Source organism: Crocodylus porosus, unplaced genomic scaffold, assembly GCF_001723895.1.
Source record: "Crocodylus porosus isolate Cpor-Errol unplaced genomic scaffold, CroPor_comp1, whole genome shotgun sequence".
Classification (NCBI taxonomy): Eukaryota; Metazoa; Chordata; order Crocodylia; family Crocodylidae; genus Crocodylus; species Crocodylus porosus.
The window spans coordinates 130,826,480-130,844,297 of NW_017728931.1; the positions used below are offsets into that span (position 1 = coordinate 130,826,480).

Sequence of the window (17,818 nt, forward strand, 5' to 3'; positions counted from 1 at the left end):
TGCAGACATAGAACTTGTTTTAATGAAAACCTGAGTTTAGTGAAAAGTCTAGTTAGGTACGAGACGTCATTTTATTCTTGTTAAATGTGTCTTCATTTTTTATCCATTTTAAACCATAGTTCTGATGGCCTATTAATCGTTGATCGAAATTTTTAGCACTTCAGCAGCATAGAGGCCCCAATTCACAAGCAATTATTTCAAGTTAAACTTACATTGTTTCTTTGAATTCAAGACAAAATTATGAGCCACAGAAATTAAGCATGTGATAAATGTTTGTCCGGTTATGTTTTCTGATAACATGCACTGCTTTGATTCAGTTTACAAACAGCATATACATTGCAACCTTCACCTTCTCGGTGAAGTGGAAGTCGTTTGAAAATACTGTATGTATTCTTTCAGCAATTTTTAAAACGATTGATCCTTGACTAAAGCACTACAAAAATTTGCTTTGCTGAAGATGCAATGAATAAATGGTGCAGTGCACTTGAGATACAAAGGGTCTTTGGAAAAGAAAGAAGATGTCCCTTTACGTTAATAACCTGATTTTGACAGCTGGAATTGAGCGATGGGGAAAAAATAGGCATAACATGGAAAATAACCATAGATTTGAAAGTGCCATCAGGTTAGGTCAGTGCCTTTTGTCCTTTGTTAATGATCTGTTTAGATAGCTCCCTCATTACAAATAATTCACATGTCAGCTCTTTCACAGTTAAAACATTGCACCTGTCTCTGAGAAGAAAGTGGCTTCAAAGCCTGCCTTCCCTCATTAATCAACATATGAGAAAGCACTAGTGGTAAAGCTAGGCTTGACCACGTGTTAGAGTGCAACCTCCAAATAAAAGCAGACTAGAAAAAAGGAAAACAAGGACCATTCCATGAGAATACCTATTGGTTTTCATTACCAAGTGTGTTCTTCAACATCCAATTGCAAATAAAGATTGTTTTTATTACAAGCCATTTCATTACTGTTACATTGGAAAATTAGCCCGAGTAACTCAAAAACTTGAGATCCCTTTTTTTAACAGCCTATTTCTGAATGTACTAAAATGCAAAAGTAAAAACTGAAGGAAATGCTGGGGACATAATGACATTCTGGAGAGTCACGAGTCTCACAGTACAGTGAAGGAGAACCTAACTTCCCATTAGAAGGCTAATTTCAAATCCTCAGCACAACCTTATTCAGCTCAAAGCAATCTTTCTGTGTGCTATATTCTAGATATATATTCTAGATATATTCTAGGATATTTTCTTTTTAGGAAATAATGACTTTCCTAATTTTAAAAATAATACTCTCATTTAAAGACTTCAAGGAATTGGGTTTTTTTTTAAAGGTAGAAAAAAAAGTCCAGTGAGTAGCATAATGAAAGAATAATTTGGCATAGTGCTGAAAAGGTTAAAATTTATAAGCAGTAAGATAACATCAAGTTTCCCCAAGAGAGCACAACAGGACACTAATTTATGAATATACGATGGAAAGCAAATTGGCTTCCTCTTCAATTGAGCTCAGAAGAAAGTGGCTGGCTGGCTACCTGATATTACAATTTATTCATCTGTGCTGTGCAATGTCCGTTTCAGTCTGGCCCATGGTTTCTTGGGTCCTTTATAAAACTCATCTTGGGACTTCCCTTCTTAAACTACTTATCTTAGACATGGCAGAGTTTTATTAAACCTGCCCTCCATAAGGCATATGGACTACATTCACAAGGGGGGCATAAGCTTCATGTTGCGATGCCTAAATCTTGGGCGCGCTGCCACTGGATGGGATTCACAGCACAATGATAGGTGCCTGGCTCTCTACGGCCATGGTAAAATTAAGCACCTAACAATGATTTTTATAAAATCCAGCCTGTTGACTGAGAGATGCTTAAGCTAGCCAAGCAGAAATCCTGAAGAGACTGATGCACCCGTAACCCTGTGTCAGAATGGGATTGGGTGGAAATATGTCATTGGGAATCACAATTATGAACCCTCTCCCAGAGTTAGATGCTTAAGCCAAGCAAAAAAGAGTCAAGAATATGCCTTAGGAGCTAGAGTCCTCACCTGGGATGTGGGAAACCCACTTTAATTAGCTTCTTGGGCTTAGAGGGCTTGAATCTGCATCTTGTAGTTTTCAAGGGAGTGTCCTACTCTCCAGGCTGTTGGATATTTTAGGGTAAGCTCTCTCAGTTGTTCCTTTTGAAACTGTTACACTTTCCATAAATAGTAATTTATTGAGATTGGAAACAAGTGCACATCCCAGGGAACTCCCCTAATTAGTGGGATACAGAGCCAGTCTCTACCTTTCTTCCCCCTCCCTTATCCCAAGGCTTAAGTGTTTTTGCCTAGTGGCAAAAATTTAGGCAGCCCAAGGACTTCACCGTTGGAAGTTGCAACACTGAGAAAAATTACATGTTTTCAGGGTTAGGCAGAGATTTTGAGGATTTTAATTTTAAATGTAGATGTATAAAATGGCAGTTAGCTGTCTGAGTACACCTTGTGGATCTAGCTTGTGATCATCACCAAAATGTCCTGCTTAAATTACATTTCTTTCTTACTCTGCTCTCATTTGACTTTTAGGCTATTCCATTAGTCATCACCACAAAAAGGTCTTGTCTAAAAACTTGCAACCAAAGAAAATAGGTTCTTTCTACACAAAAAAGTATCAGCCCAGAAAACCAATGGAAACCTATGCCTCACTCACCAACCCACTACCAAAAATGCAAGTGACATCACTGTATTATATAAAGTCCACTCCTTCAATTCTGACCATGGGGAAAAAATGCCTGCTTATCCCTGACATGGTGACTGGTTAAATATCGGGTATTCCAGTAGGGTTCAGCACCTTACCCTGATGAGGACTCTGTAATGTGCCCTAGCTATTCAGAAAGTTCACTTTCATTCCTAACACCATGTTCATGGAAGAAGAAAAGGAAGAGTTAAAGCACGATCAACGCATACTCAGTCATTTCAGAACATATGGCTTGCTATGTTCCCTGGAAGGGCACATGACAGATCGGCAAACCGATGGTCAAAGGAGACTGTGGGTCAGGGCGAGCCTGAAGCAGGAGGTCTAATATTTCTAAAAGTCATAGGGAGCCAATGCTAATGGCTTTGTAGGGAACCCTGGGTGTGCTTTTTCCGGTCCTGACACTTATTATGTACATAACATAACACACTGGAATTTAAAAAGAAATAAACATCTGAGCCAAAGCTGCAGGAAACGTCAGCGCATTAAGCTTTATGGACAAATGACGTACGTGCTTTTTTCTTTATTAATTCAATTCATAGAAAAGCTCTCCCACAAGTAGGTGACTAGCTTCCAAATACGGGAATAAACATGCTCAATTACGTGAGCAAGACAAAATACAAAAGCACTAGATAACTGACTTATGACCTTAGAACAGCTCCGTACTGCAGGGAAACATATTCCCAGTACCAGCAGAATGACCTGGTGACAGCTCCTCTCCCCCAGGAGATCCTGTCCCCCTCCCACAGGCTGTTCTGACTGGAAGTAGGACTCCGAACCATGACCTTAAAGGTGAAATGCAGGAGACATCCTGCTGGGCCTAATGCTTCCCATCTAGTCTGGATTTTGCCCTTTCCCTCCCCTCAGGAAACTGTATTGCATGTCACAGACAATGCGTAACTCTCTATTTGTACAAGGAGGATCTGCTGAAACATAACTGCTACAGCACTGGAACTAAAAGTCCATAACTTAAGTTCCAGGTGCACGGAGCCATTTGCAAAGCCTGGTATTGTCATCACAATAAGTTATACCTTTAAGGCATGGACTAAAATAATGGTTAGTGTTATCTGAGGAATCTGATGCAGGAAGGAGAGAAAAATGTATAATTGTTACGGGGGAAAAAGGGCGGTAAGGGATTAGCTAAGCAAAGATCAAACTACTTGTTAAATACGACTGCTCAATTTCTTTTGTATGTGGTATTTCGGTCAAACTAAAGGATGTTGAAAAAACCTCATTTTAATATTTGGGTTTTCTAGAGAGGCCTCTGTTTTGTATAATACTACATAAAATATATGATCAATATATGTACGTGATATATATTGCATTAGGCTGGAGATTAGGAGGAACCTTCGGACTATGAGGGTGGTCAAACACTGGAACGGGCTACCTAGACAAACTGGAATCTCCATCCTTGGAAGTTGTCCAAAACATATTAAACATAGGATGATTTAGTCAGGGATGCTCCTGTCATCAGCAGGGGCCTGGGCTACATGAGGTCCCTTCCAGCCCTACTTTCCTATAATGCTCTTGTCTATCTGTATATATAATAGTAGTTAACAAGGTTGAAGGCAACTTTTCAAATGTGGGTGAAGGCATAACAGGGCAGGTTGGTGCCCGGAGCAGCAGCAGCTTCTGGGCACAATGCTGGCAATGTGGCCAGCTGGCAGGAACAGCAGCTGTTCCTTTTCTTCCCCTTGCTCCCGCCAAGTTGTTACCCAGGGCTGCTATTGAACATGGGCATCTAGAGATCCCATAAATAAAGAAATAAATAAGAAATGGCCAGATGTGCCATTGTATTTCCTTTAACAACGTTGGTTAGGGGTATAGTTGTGAAAGTTTTGGGTTTTTTTAATAACAATTCTGGCTCACATTTGCTTCCATTTAAATTTTCAATATAGGAAAACTTAGTCATCTGCTTAAATCCCTTTGAAAGGATAGTACTTAAGCACGTGGTTAAAGTATCTGCTTAACAGTCTGCATGTACTGAGGCGACTAGCATATATTGAAGCGTGTTCCTGAAGCGCTCCCTGTAAAGCATCCAGTCTGTGGTATTGGAGAGTTGAACAAGTAGGGCAAGAATTACCAAGTGTGCTGTGGTGATGCACACAGATCTTCAACGCTTTGTATAAACCACAGAGCATTCAACACGGGCACTTTGGGATCATTCTCCAGAGATTTCAGCAAGCTTGCAGACCAGAATACCACAATCATTTTAAAGTATTTGATCATGAGGGATATCAAAGATGGTATTTTAAACCAGCAGGCAGTTGTCTATGGCATGAAGCCTGAGGAGTGAGAAGTGCTAGATCTAGAATTACTCTAATTAAACATTCATTCTCAGTGATGAACTCCACTGCACTAAAATAACACTGGAATAAACAGAGGTGGGTACAACAAAAGTACCCCATGCTAGGCTAGATCCTGAACCACTTGCATAGAAAGACAGGTTTTATGGCTCCCGTAACGATCTTTAATGATCAGATGAGCTGATCCTTTTCCCTTCCCTTTCCCTGCCACTGCAATTCTGATTGCTACAGAGGCTGGATATAAAGGCTGGAAAAGGGTAATGACTTTTAAAAACAAAGCTGTGAAGACTCCTAATGTCTGAATGAACCCAATCTGTTGATTTTCAGGGCAAAAGGTATGCACGCATGTGCACACAACACACCCCTTTCCTTCTTTTTATTTGCTGTGAGAGGACTCATTTTGAGTCCTCTCAACTTACAGAATTGAAGGTAGAAACATGAGCTTTTCAGACTGGTTTCAGACTGGGGACCATACTCCCACAGGAGCTATACACCACTGTGAACCTCATCACCATCACACTAACAATAACTTGCACTGCTTTGACCTGCCTTCTCTAACATACACAGAGCAGCATGGCCATAAGAAACCCTTCTCCCTCACCCCCAGTTTCAATGCAAAATCCTTCCACTATCACATGCAATTCCCCACATGCAATTTCTCTTCCCTGGTGAGAGGTGGAGAGAAAGAACAACCCGTGAATGCTGGAGGCACCTTATTTACTCAATTTAAGATGACCCTGAATATAAGACAACCCCCCAGTAATTAGATTCTATACTTGGAAAATTTATAAATGTGTTCCAATTTTCCATGTATAGAATCTAATTATCCAGGGGCCATCTTTAATCCATCCCCCCACTGCTGCAGTGGGGCAGGGAATGGGGGCAGCAGGTGGTGTGGGGAAGTCAAGTAGCTTGAGCCCTGCTTGGGCCTAGCCCCCTGCCATTTCTGCTCCCTGTCTGCCCCCCTGCAGGCTCAGGTCTCCCCTTCCCCCTCTGCTCCTCTTCCTGCCTCTCCCCCATGCCTCTGCTTGCCTTTCCCTCCCCCAGCCTCTGCCCCACTTCCCCACCATTACTTCTTTTCTCAATGCCAGAGGTCCCACCCCTGTTCTAGCCCGGGGCACTGAACACAGCCCCAGCCCAGCCCCTGTAGCAGCCATGCACTGCATGCCACTGCTACAGGCTGGGCTCAGTGCACGGAGCCTGCTGGCATGGAGCAAAGGGAAGGGGAAGGGGAAAATGTGGGGAAGAGGCCACAGAGAGGAGAGGGAAGTGGAGGAAGGCAAGACAGCAGCTCTGGTCCTGACCATGACCCTGGGTACAGGCTGGAGCCTGCCCTCGCCCTCCCCCATCACCCTCACAGGCAATTCTAAGATGAGGGGCTTCCCCCCAGATTAAATGGAAGGAGAACCTTGTCCTAGAATCAATTACATTTGGTAAGTCAAAATGTTTAACATGCTGCTGGAAGGTCCTCAGATGCCTCCAATTCTACGGTGAACAGAAGATCAGGAAAAAAAATAAAGCCAGAAGATTCTCAATATGGTTTTTGCTGTTGAGCTGTTCCAAGAGTTAAGTTCTGAGCAAAAAGGTGTTACCAGAGAAGTCTGGCGTTAAAAAATAAATAAAAAAGGCTCCCCAGGAGTAGTTTTAGAGCACTCCTCTTTAATGGAATAAGTATATAAATCAAAATAAATAAATAAAATAAATCTGCCTGTGGCAGACTGTAAATGGCCTCTCTCTTTCCCTCTCCATGGTGCAAATGGTGATACCAGAATGCTATGTGATACCCAAGTTGAGGCAAGGAAAAGTAAAAACATCTACTAATCCCAATAACTCCTGCCGTTGAATACTAGGCTGAATTCTCCATAGAGGAAACTTGCCTTGATGACTATAACTTACCTCTTCTCGATGTTCTTCTCCAGAGCGTTGAATATACCACCTAATAGAGGCTTGCTGGGACTTAGGAATACATTCCAGAAAAGTTGAATTAAATTCAATGCCAAAAACCACCTTTTCATCAGCAGTTTCATGACTAATGCCTGGAAAGCAAACATGGTACAGAAGATTAACCCTGACCTGATTTTTAAAGCAATGGGAAAATAGACTGATTCAGAACAGATGCTATAGGAGCAACTGAATTATAAAAAAAGGCAAAAGGAAACTTAACTTTTAGCTTAAAATATAACTGCTAGGATTTAGAGATGGCTGCTAACTTTTCTCCTGTGCAACTGGCTTTTAAAGACGTTCATAAAACCTGCCTCACTAACTTGCACAATTTTACACAAACATTGTGACTGTTGGTGAATTCAAGACTGCACCTACTCTTTCCCTCTGAAAATGGGAATGGGCCCTTTGTCAGTAAAAAAAGAGACAACAACAGAAAGGCAGCAGCTGTGCAGAAGTTTATCGTGCCCTGACCTGTTAGGGGCTAGTTTAGGCTCCTGAACACTTCTACAGCAGCATCAGGTTGACATTAAAATATATTCAACACAAAACTAACAGTGGTTTCTGGGACACAAGGATACACCAGATAAGGCACTGAACTGTATGTGAAGAGACTTGCTGTGTGACCTACCTCTCTCTGTCTGTCCTTCTCTTCCCAACCTTGCCCATCTTACTTGTGCAGACTGTAAGATCTTCAAGCACAAATCACCTCTGATGCTATGTTGGTCCAATGCATACAAAATTGAGGCCTCAATCTTAACAGCATCTCATACCATAACAGCATGTTTATTTATTCTGAATAATATTAATATGCCAGGGGCTGGGATATTAGCTTAAGACCATGCAAGTCTGGATAATCCCTAGCTAGTTGCTTAAGCTGGCTCTGTTTTATTTTTGCTGCCATATCAAGGCTTTCAAGTCCATATTCATGTATTCTGTAAGAAGTCTTAGATTTGTTCAGTTAAAACAATCCCTTTGGTACATCATCTCCCATCCAGGGAAACACAACACCATCACTGTGTCGAAGGCAAGGATGAAATCGTGGCCGCCTTGAAATCATCTGGAGCTTTGTCATTCATTTCAGTGAAACCAGGATTCTGCCCTGACTTTTTAATGATGTCCGCTGTGGGTATGTCTAGCCAGTGCTTCACAGACCGTGCAGCAGACTGATCCAGGGGCAAGCAGGCCTGATCTTTGCCATGACTCGAGCTGACTTTGGTGGCTGGTTTCCGGTGCTGGTTACCAGAGATCAATTAAAAGCGGTGGTGTGTACAAAATCCAAAGTGAAGCTCAACAATACAATAAACGGTGTTTTGACTGGATGGTTCCCTTTAATAACTGAATGTAAAAGCCCCAGACAAACCAAAACTCCACTTTGAATGCTTTTCATTTATTTTATGCTGCCACAAAAATTGCAGCGTAACCGCAGGATTTAGTACTGACAGTGCACACTGTAAGTGAACCGCTGTCCTTGCCAAAAGTGTGAGCCAGACACTTCGGCAGCCAAAAGAGGGGGGTTTCTCGACAGGGGTGGGTGTAGGTCCATGTTAATAACAGGAGTGTTTAGGTAGCTGCAGAGAGGGGGAAACGGGAGGGTTTGGCAGCTGGAGCCGAGGTTTGGGACTTCTGTCAAGTGCGTGTAGGGAGGCGGGGAGGAAGAAGGAGTATTTCCTGTTTCCTCCTTTGGGGTTTCTTGCTTGGTTTTCCCCTTTACCGGAATACTCTGCAAGGGAGTGGCAGTGCTTGCATATACTCATGGCGAGGTGAAAGTGCATGTGTCCTCAGCCATATTATCCCCCTCTATAAGTTTCTGCTGGTGTCTCTCTCCTGTGGGATGTATAAGTGAGTCTGTTTTATTTTTTCCTTCCAAGTTCCCTTGACTCGGAGAGTTTAACTGCTGAACAAGGGCTATACGTAGAGTAAATGTTTAGGGATTGTAATTGCATAAGCATTAACTGCCCAGATCTCTCCTGAGACCTAATTCCACAAGTGTTTGCAAACAGACAGATAGCACACACTGTTACAAAGAGAAGGGCAAGTACTTACTGTCTTCCACATCCCAACACTGGGCAACTGGGTCTCCATATTTGACATCTTGCCTCCTAGCTCTCCTATGGGAAGAGCATGAAAATTTGTAACACTTCATACATAATTGCTGGAATTCAGCAACAAACTACAGAGGAGCTCAGCAGATGTGAGACCGCAGTGCTCCCACCCTATTGCTGGCAATTACAACCCTAACTAAAACCAGCCTCGCCCTCAGAGCGGCATGTGGCCAGGAGAGATTTGTAAAATAGGCATAAAAAGACAGGCCTGTGATTTAAGGAAACCACTGTGAAGAGGGAGATCTACCTAGAACAGGCCGAGAGCAATCTAGGGGTAGAGAGAATGGCTAAATCTGCATTACAAGCTCTGTCAGATCCAATGGCAGGTCTTAAGGCTGATTATCTTTGGTCAAAACACTCAGTGTGCCATATCATGAAAAGGTTCAGCAGACCACATTCCTACTCAGTTCAACACTGTGTACTGTTGACTAGAGAATCAACCACAACATAAGCAAAGGGGAAAATTTATGGTTTGCTTTGAATCTTAATATGTTCTAGCCAGGAGCCAGAAAGTATGGCTATGGGAGCTTTATGTACAGATGAAGAGAGTAAGGGCCTCAGTCAGAATTCATGGTTTCTTTACTATTCTTAAATGCTTATGGAGCTTTAAACAAATTATTTACCTCTTTGTGACTCAGGCTAGCTTTTGTTAAAATCCTACTGATCATACTTGGCTTTCTACAGTATTTCAGCTGCAGGCTACATGTATTGTTTTAATTTTTCAGAATTGGGAATTTGAGACACAGAGAGGATGCTATGTCCTCAAGGTCATACGGTATCTCAGATAGGAGTACAACTTTACAAAAGTGCAAAGCATAAGTAGGCTCTTGATGTAATGAGTTCATCATAGAAAGAGATTAGATATGCTGGAAGAACACCATGCCAAATAACTAGATTGAACTGAAGGAAACAAGTGATGAGTAACTACCCTATAGGAGGAGGCACAAGGCCACTCACCAAGTCCTCCTCCTTCAGCCTTGCTCTCACAAAACAATGGTACATAGACAGACACAACACTGGCCTTGATATCAAAGACTACTGATACAAGCGGTAACGGCGCAACTGTTAATTCTGCATGATTCGATGGAGAGGAAAATGTAGCAAAACCACTGCAACTTCAACAGGGTCAAAGTTAGGACTACTTAGTTCACTTATATCACTCGAAAAGGATGCAGGTGCTACAGCTGACACATGCTACCAAGTAGCAGCTCTCCCTCCACTTTAGAGCAGTTAAAAGGTAAATTTGTCCGTGCTCTTGACCTGTCCATCAATCTGAGGATCTTTTTAAATGAATGAACCCTCATTCCCCATATTCTCATCCACAGAAATAAGAACAGGATTGCCGTCCACAAGCTGCCTGGGTGATTAACTTTTTACTGACCCTTAACAGTTTTCTCTTCTCCTTTATGTTTCTCTGAATTTGCTCTAGTTTGCTTTGGCTTAAAGCAAAATGTATAAAGTTCCTTGACGTGTGACACAATGACCCATGACTCATTTACTACAATAGCTTGTGCAATTGTTTAGGCCCTAGTCCTGAAATCTCTAGGCAAGAAAAATTCTCATTCAGCTGTCTATAAGAACTTCAGCCTTGGACCTTATTGTGAGTGTTTCCTGTAGGATCATCTAAAGGAGAAGGAAAAGGTCCAGTACGAGTGACTCCAAGAATCTGGGCATTCCAAGAGGGGCATCTAACGCCACATCAGAAATTCGGCCAGCCTTGTAGAGGGGTACAGTAGACACCCCCTCTGTGCTGGCTCAGTTCTGCTAGCTGGTGGTTAGGATAAGTTCACATCCCAACTCCTTTGTCTTTGGGGAAGCAAATGCAGTCACCAGCAGCCAGCACGGCACCTACATAACCATAACGCAGCTCCCTGTCTCCCTCTGGTTGTTGACCTGCATAGAGTGATTACTGAATGATGATGTCCTTGGGCTACGATTTCTGGGCCATTTAGCTTAAAGCAGGCACATTATGCCTTGCATTAAACTCCACATGAGTTTGGCTTCAGTGCACGAACAGAAGTGCACAAAGCTGTCTGCATAACTCCCTTTGTACACTTACATAAAACCAGCTACAATCTGTATCTCAAAGAATTTCGCATCTAAAACAATGAATTGGTTACACTAGTTGCAGTTCCACCATTATAACTTCACATGATTAAATGCTGCAGTATCCTCTAAGCTCTCCCAGCAGAAATAGAATACCCGGCCAAAGTTATGTCTTCATTTTAGTTAAATGACACGTTATGAACATGCAAAAGTGCTCCCATTGCTTTCAATGAAAAATATATGAATGGGCGGACATTTCATAGAAACGCTGGCCATTTTCTTACCTTTTAGAAGTGGGTGCATATCTGGAACATGAGTTTCCATCCCAAGCGCAGTATGGGTCTCTGGCCAGGCAGCAGTCTGCACAAGCCTTCCCATATGTGTGACATCTGTGCAATGAGAGCTGAACCAATCCATCTCTGGAACCAATGTACAATTGTTGCTGCAAAGTAGGCAAAGCAAATGAATTAAGAGCAACTTTTAAGCAATTCTTTTAAATGTTCCTTGCTTCAATACCATAGTTGCTGGTTTTCAACTTTGCCCCAGATTTTACAGAATGAAGGAGAATTCCTCATTCAGTGTAAAATGTTTCTCAGGACACTCCATGCACTGGCAAGTTTCCATCAATTTCAGAAAACATGATGGTAGAAAGAGGGTTATGGTACAAAAAGGACAATAACTGTTGATATAAGTGGACAGTATCCAAAATTAGCAGCAAGTCCCATAGAGGGCAACTTGTCTTTTAATAATTTGATAAAGAAGAAGGATGGTTTTGATGTTAATACATCAGATTAATAATCAGGACGTTTGGGTTAATTTGTGCAAATAATATTACTGTATTTCATGGTGTATACATTGAGTTTTAAAGTCCAATTTTTTATTCTTAAAATTCAAACTTGACTTATACACTGTGTCAGTGTGCCCTGAAAGCAGAATCAGGCTCAGTGCTCAGCTGGCATGGCCTAGGCAGTGTTGCTCACAGGGGTTGGGGGCATGCCAGCTGAGTGCCGAGACTGGAGATGCTTGCAGGGCATGAGGATGGGGACAGGGCTAAGCTCGGCACTTGGCTGGCATGGCCCCATACCTGCAAGCAGGGCTGCCTGGGCTGAGCCAGCCAAGCACTGAGCATGGTCTTGTCCATTGTGAGCAGCACTGTTGAGCACTGCACCCGGTTGCGTCTGCCAAGCACCAAGCCCAGCACTGCTTGCAGGGGAGGGGGCTGGGCTCAATGCTCAGCAGATCCACTTGCAGCAGGCAGGGCCAGGCTCGGTGCTCAGCGGATGTAGCCCCATCCCCTGTGAGCAGCACCATGCTTGGTGCTTGGCTGGCACAAAACTACTCACAGGGGATGGGGCCACGCCAGCCGAGTGCTGAGCCCACCCCTATCCAGTGCAAGTGGTGCTGACATATGCATGCCCCAGTGTCAGCCCGCAATGAGGGTGCCCAGCCCATAGTGCAGCGGCTGGTATAACTTGACCCCATATTTCTGATCCAAAAGGTTAGGTTGACTTATACACTGGATCTATGAAATTCCTAACTTTTTGGATCAGAAAAATGGGGTCAACTTATACACCATGTCGACTTATACACCATGAAATATGGTATGGCTTTGCGCCTCAGCTCCCGTATGTAAAATGGTGATAATATGTCCTTTCTCCCCTTCTTTGCATGACCTGCCTATATAGACTATAAGCACAAAGCACATGGACTCTCTCTCAACGTATGTAAAGAACTTAACCCACCGAGGGCCTGATCTCAATGAAATCTCGTGACTATTATGGCCAATAAGAAAATGAAGATAATTTCTAGTTAGGCTGATAAATTATACTGAGCCAAACTTTTATGGTGTCTGTGTACATATCAACTTCATTCGCAAAACCCAAATGCATATGGCTAAAGATTTTGTTTCCATGAATAAATTACCAGTTTGGGAACACAAACTACTGTTTGCAGGCAAATGTGAACTGTGCAAGCAAACTAGGTTTCATATATATATATATATATTTCCCATATACAGCTACTGTTGACAAATGTCTTAAAAGCACAGGCAATAGATGTCACCTGCAAAACAACAAGCTAGACACTCAGAAAAACCTAAACTTACTGTTGTTAATTAAACAAAGTGGCAAATTACCTGCTTCAGGGAAATCTCCATAGTTGAGATAACTGATGGATGCTGAAAAATGAATATATAAGTGTCAGTAAAGCTATTTATTTATGCTTATTTCTATCACAGCTAAGAAGAAAAAAGATCTGAACATCTCTGTGACAATATAATAAATAAAACTACAAATCAACTTAGTTTAGGTAAGTATGGAAAAAAAAGATCAGAAATAATCAAATCCCTGGCCCCCAAAATATACATGGGTAAATAGTCCCTGTTATTTCCAAGCAAATTGTTTTTTATTCATACAGATTGCACTTAACCCTGTTGGGGAAGAGCAGGGGGCGGTGGGGGGGCAGCATTGGGCCTATGTATCAACTTAAGTTCCTATTATGCACTTTTCTAAAGGCCTAAATGAGACTTGAGGGATACAAGCTGCTCTTCTGCATCCAATGAATTTTGCTTCTATTGAAGTCAGGGAAAGCTTTGACAATTCCTATTCTCCTGTATCACCTAACATCTAATAGAATAAGATATGTCTAAGCCTATTGTTTAATTTTGATTGCCTGGGGAGGGTGGGAGAGGGGAGAAAGAATGGTTCGCAGCCATCCTTCCTTCTTCAATTTTCTGTATTTTCTTAAAGAATATAGAGATAACATTTCTGTAGTGGAGGGAAGTCTGCTAAGCAGAGAAAAACCCCCAAACCTTTGGTATTAAATATGATATGGCACATTTGCCCTTGACGTTACGTTTTAAGAATGCAGCAAATTGGTGCACGTACTGAACCTCCTGATTACTTGGCAGCCCATCGAGCAATCTTGGTATTTTCAAAGTGATATTTATAACTGGTGTCCATAGCAGCAGAAAGATGACATGGAGAACCTTTAAATCAAGAATGTTCTCATCATATAGATGAGGCATCCAAAGGCATGCGAGTGATTTACTCTGTAAACGTATTTTTACAGTGTGTGCTGGGTGAATTTGTGATGCCCCGTTTCAAACTTGCTCAATTATTTTGGGGTAAAAACTTTGATTAATATCCTCATACTTGCGAGTTTTCACTACAGCTAGGAAAGGGAACAAAGACAAAGATGAGGTGGTAGGGAGAGAGCAGAACAGAAATGAGAAACATAAGAGTAGGGGAACCTCACAGAATAACAGGGAAACTGAGAGAGACTGAAAAAAGAAAAAAAAGAATAAGAAAGAAACAATTAAATCCAAAAATCAACTGACTGAAGATGTTATGTTCTCCGCTACACTGGTGTAAATCCAGAACACCTCTACCTCCAATTAGCTCTATTAATCAGCATTTGTTTTGGTGTAACAGTGAGCAAAATTTGGCTCAGTGTAAAACTATTAATATGGAATCCATGTACATAAATTAGCTCAATTTTCTTCTAAGAATCTACCAGGACTGTTAAATGCTCAAAACTCATGAACTAACGTCTACCCACCAATCACGAGATTTTACACACACACACATGCACACACAGACACACACTAAGCTCTTTGTTTTTATTCATCTCCTGCTTTATGATACTTCAGGGTTCATATTTTCAAGTTCTTTCTCCATAAACACAATCACCTGAAAGCCGTTGTAAAAAGAAATCAGGCAACTCCAGAAGCTATTGGCGTTGAGACAACAAACGCCAAAAATCAGTGAGTCACAATTAAACTTACAAAATCAGACTGGTTTTGGTTGAATCACTTTGAAAAGCCAAGGGACTTAAAATGAAATATAACATCCATTTGGAACCTAAACTAGTATTAATAAGCAAATAGTCTGACAGGCTGAAATTAAGGATATTATACTCTGGCCCTATTTAAACGGCTGTTAAAGTTTACCTTGAATATTTGCAGCTCTTCCAGGACTACTTCCTCCTTTGCCCACTTCTCCTTGGTAATACTTACAACTTTGAGAACTGTCCCTAGATCTGAAAAAAAATGTAATAATGTAGCGTAAAACTAGTGGTATTTTTTGGTATTTAAGCCTTTCACTCTTTTGGACTGCCTTCATATCAATTCTTCTTCACAAATGTTTTCTTTCTAAAGAGGAAAAAAGAAACTCAGACCATAGATCATGTTCCACATATCCAGGACTTTGCTCTCAAAAAGGCTGTCTTAGGAATGTGCATGGTCCTCATTAACCTAGTATATGACAACCTCAATATTTAGTGTATTTATCATAACAGAACACCTGTGAGGGAATCTAGGTTATTTTCCTTACTTTATAATGGGGAACTGAAGCACAGGGAGTCTCACCATCTTGCCCAAGGTGACATTCAGGAAGCCTGTAATGGAGCTGGAATTGAACAAGTCTATCAAGCCTTTGGCTACTGGACCATCCTTCTTCAAACATAGTATTGATCAAAGCTTAAAGTCCTACGGTGTTTTGCTGACTGGGGGCTTAACGACTACATAACCAACATACAGTATATGATGTGTCTGAAACACAAGCACAAGTACCTTTAAAATAAATTTAGACAGTTGTTTAAGATCTCAAATCTTGATGTACTCAAGTGCATACCCTTCAATCTGTTGAGGTGCAGAGATGGGAGGCGAAGGTAGCTCTCTCACCAGTTCTGCCACTGACTGTAACTTGGAGTTTTTGTGACTTAGGTGTTCACCTTGGTAGGAATTGCAGCCCATATCAAACTTCACAGGAAGGGGGGGGGGGGTTATACTTGAAAATCACTTTTGAGAATTGGGTTTAATTCTGTCCTGTAATTCTGCAGATGGGATGTCAGTTCTTGGGGGGGGGGGGGGTGTCCTATGAACATGAAGGATTTTTAGTTTTGGTGGCTGAAACATGTCGTGCATAGAGCGCGGGGGGGTCAACTTAAAACAAACCTTTGTTTAAACAGCAGGTACATTTGAAATATGTTGTTTCAAAATGAAAAGTGGGTACTTATTTCATGTAAAAACATTGCAACAGAAACATTTACTCTAGTTGATTTTTTTCAGCTAAAACTTTTTGTTCCATTCACCTTGAACCACAGATAATTTCAGTTGATCTGAAACTTCAGTTTCTCTTGAATTTACTAATTACCAACATTTTTTCACATAGTTCTTGTCAACATTGGGTTATCTCACATTGCCTTAACAAAAAGGTATTAAAAACTAGTGAAGGGACAGGGCCTATGCATGTGGGATATACAAGTGATGGGAAAGACAAGTCCATCCAGTGATAAATACTTCATGTAGTATTGCAAAGAGAGAGGATGCATTTGAAAGTAAAGAATTATTTCAGGGTTCTTGGTTTTCCAAATTGCAGAAGATGGCATTACTGACACAAAGTTCAGATAACATCGCTGCCTTCCTGTTAATAATTTCGGCACAATTAGCAAAGAATGTGGAGATACAACAGGCTGATGTTACAAAATATGTACATAATGGGAAGCATTTCTAAATTCTCCACTAGTGCTGAATGCATTCAAGCATATTTTAAGCTTCAAATCTACTGCTGACCAAAACCTTCTGAGTAATTGGCGCATTTTTATATAATCTTTGAAATATTATCTTTCACTCTGATTTTCCACAGGACAAATTTAAAATATAAAATGGAATAAAAACATATGCTTGGAAAAAAAGGCTAAATAACAAGACTGCAGCTAATAATTTTTTTTTTCTGTTCAAATGAGGACTGCCACCTAGTGGCTGCTTGCTCACTACCTAATTTGAAATCTTTACAATACAGAAAAAATATATTGAAGAATTAGGGGCCTGTAATATATAGTAATAGCTAACCTGATGGGAGAGTAACTGTTGATCTCTTAATAACTTTATTTTTTAAGAGAAGCTATAATACTGGCAAATAGCAAAAACCTGAGGTCAACTTCTAGACTAAACTGAAATGATAGCAGAGATATGCTTGGCCTCAAATTTACCTTTTTTGAATGTGTGCTAAAATTTTTGTTTTAATATCTTTCTGGCATTTTCAGCCTGCTAACAGATGTGTGCATGCATAGGTTTCAGCTGTAGCAAAACCATGTGAAGCTTAAGGCTTTTGCTATTTTTTGAAAGTGTTGTGATTACTTTCTTCTTTTGATTCCTATCAAAAAGACTTTGTTCAGTGAAGATCTTCCATGTTCTAAGGCAGGGCTTTTTATATCCAATGTGTAACATGACAATACACTGCAATAAAGTCCTTTCTTGGGATAAAATCCAGCACACTTTATCTTGCTCTCACAGAAGACACTTCATGATATTTTTTTTAATGAAATCAGTTCTTAGGTGTTCTGTTTTGTTGCCCATGATACCAGAGCTGAGACCAGGAGAGTGGTGGTGGATGGGTCATTTTTGACCTGGAGGGATGTGGGCAGTGGGGTCCCTCAGAGCTCGGTCCTCGGACCTGCGCTGTTCAACATCTTCATCAGCGACTTGGACGAGGGGGTGAAAAGCACCTTGTTCAAGTTCACAGATGACACTAAGATGCGGGGGGATGTGGGCACACTAGAGGGGAGGAATAGGCTGCAATTGGACCTAGACAGGTTACAGGGGTGGGCAGATGAGAATAGGATGGGATTCAACACTGACAAGTGCAAGGTGATGCACCTGGGGAGGAAGAACCAGCACCATACCTACAGGCTGG

At 41.4% G+C, this 17,818-nt stretch overlaps 1 protein-coding gene across 2 annotated transcripts in view; it reads right to left on the bottom strand.

The window, feature by feature from the left end:
* The window catches only part of SEMA3D (semaphorin 3D), a 199,383-nt gene that overhangs the window by 4,268 nt on the left and 177,297 nt on the right, over window positions 1–17,818 (bottom strand). For both annotated transcript variants that reach the window (XM_019543653.1, XM_019543652.1), the window contains 5 exons: window positions 15,073–15,161; window positions 13,258–13,299; window positions 11,408–11,565; window positions 9,019–9,083; window positions 6,928–7,067 (listed from right to left, as the gene is read on the bottom strand). In XM_019543653.1, coding sequence (XP_019399198.1) covers window positions 6,928–7,067; window positions 9,019–9,083; window positions 11,408–11,565; window positions 13,258–13,299; window positions 15,073–15,161 — 494 coding nt within the window. The remainder of the gene's footprint in view (window positions 1–6,927; window positions 7,068–9,018; window positions 9,084–11,407; window positions 11,566–13,257; window positions 13,300–15,072; window positions 15,162–17,818) is intronic.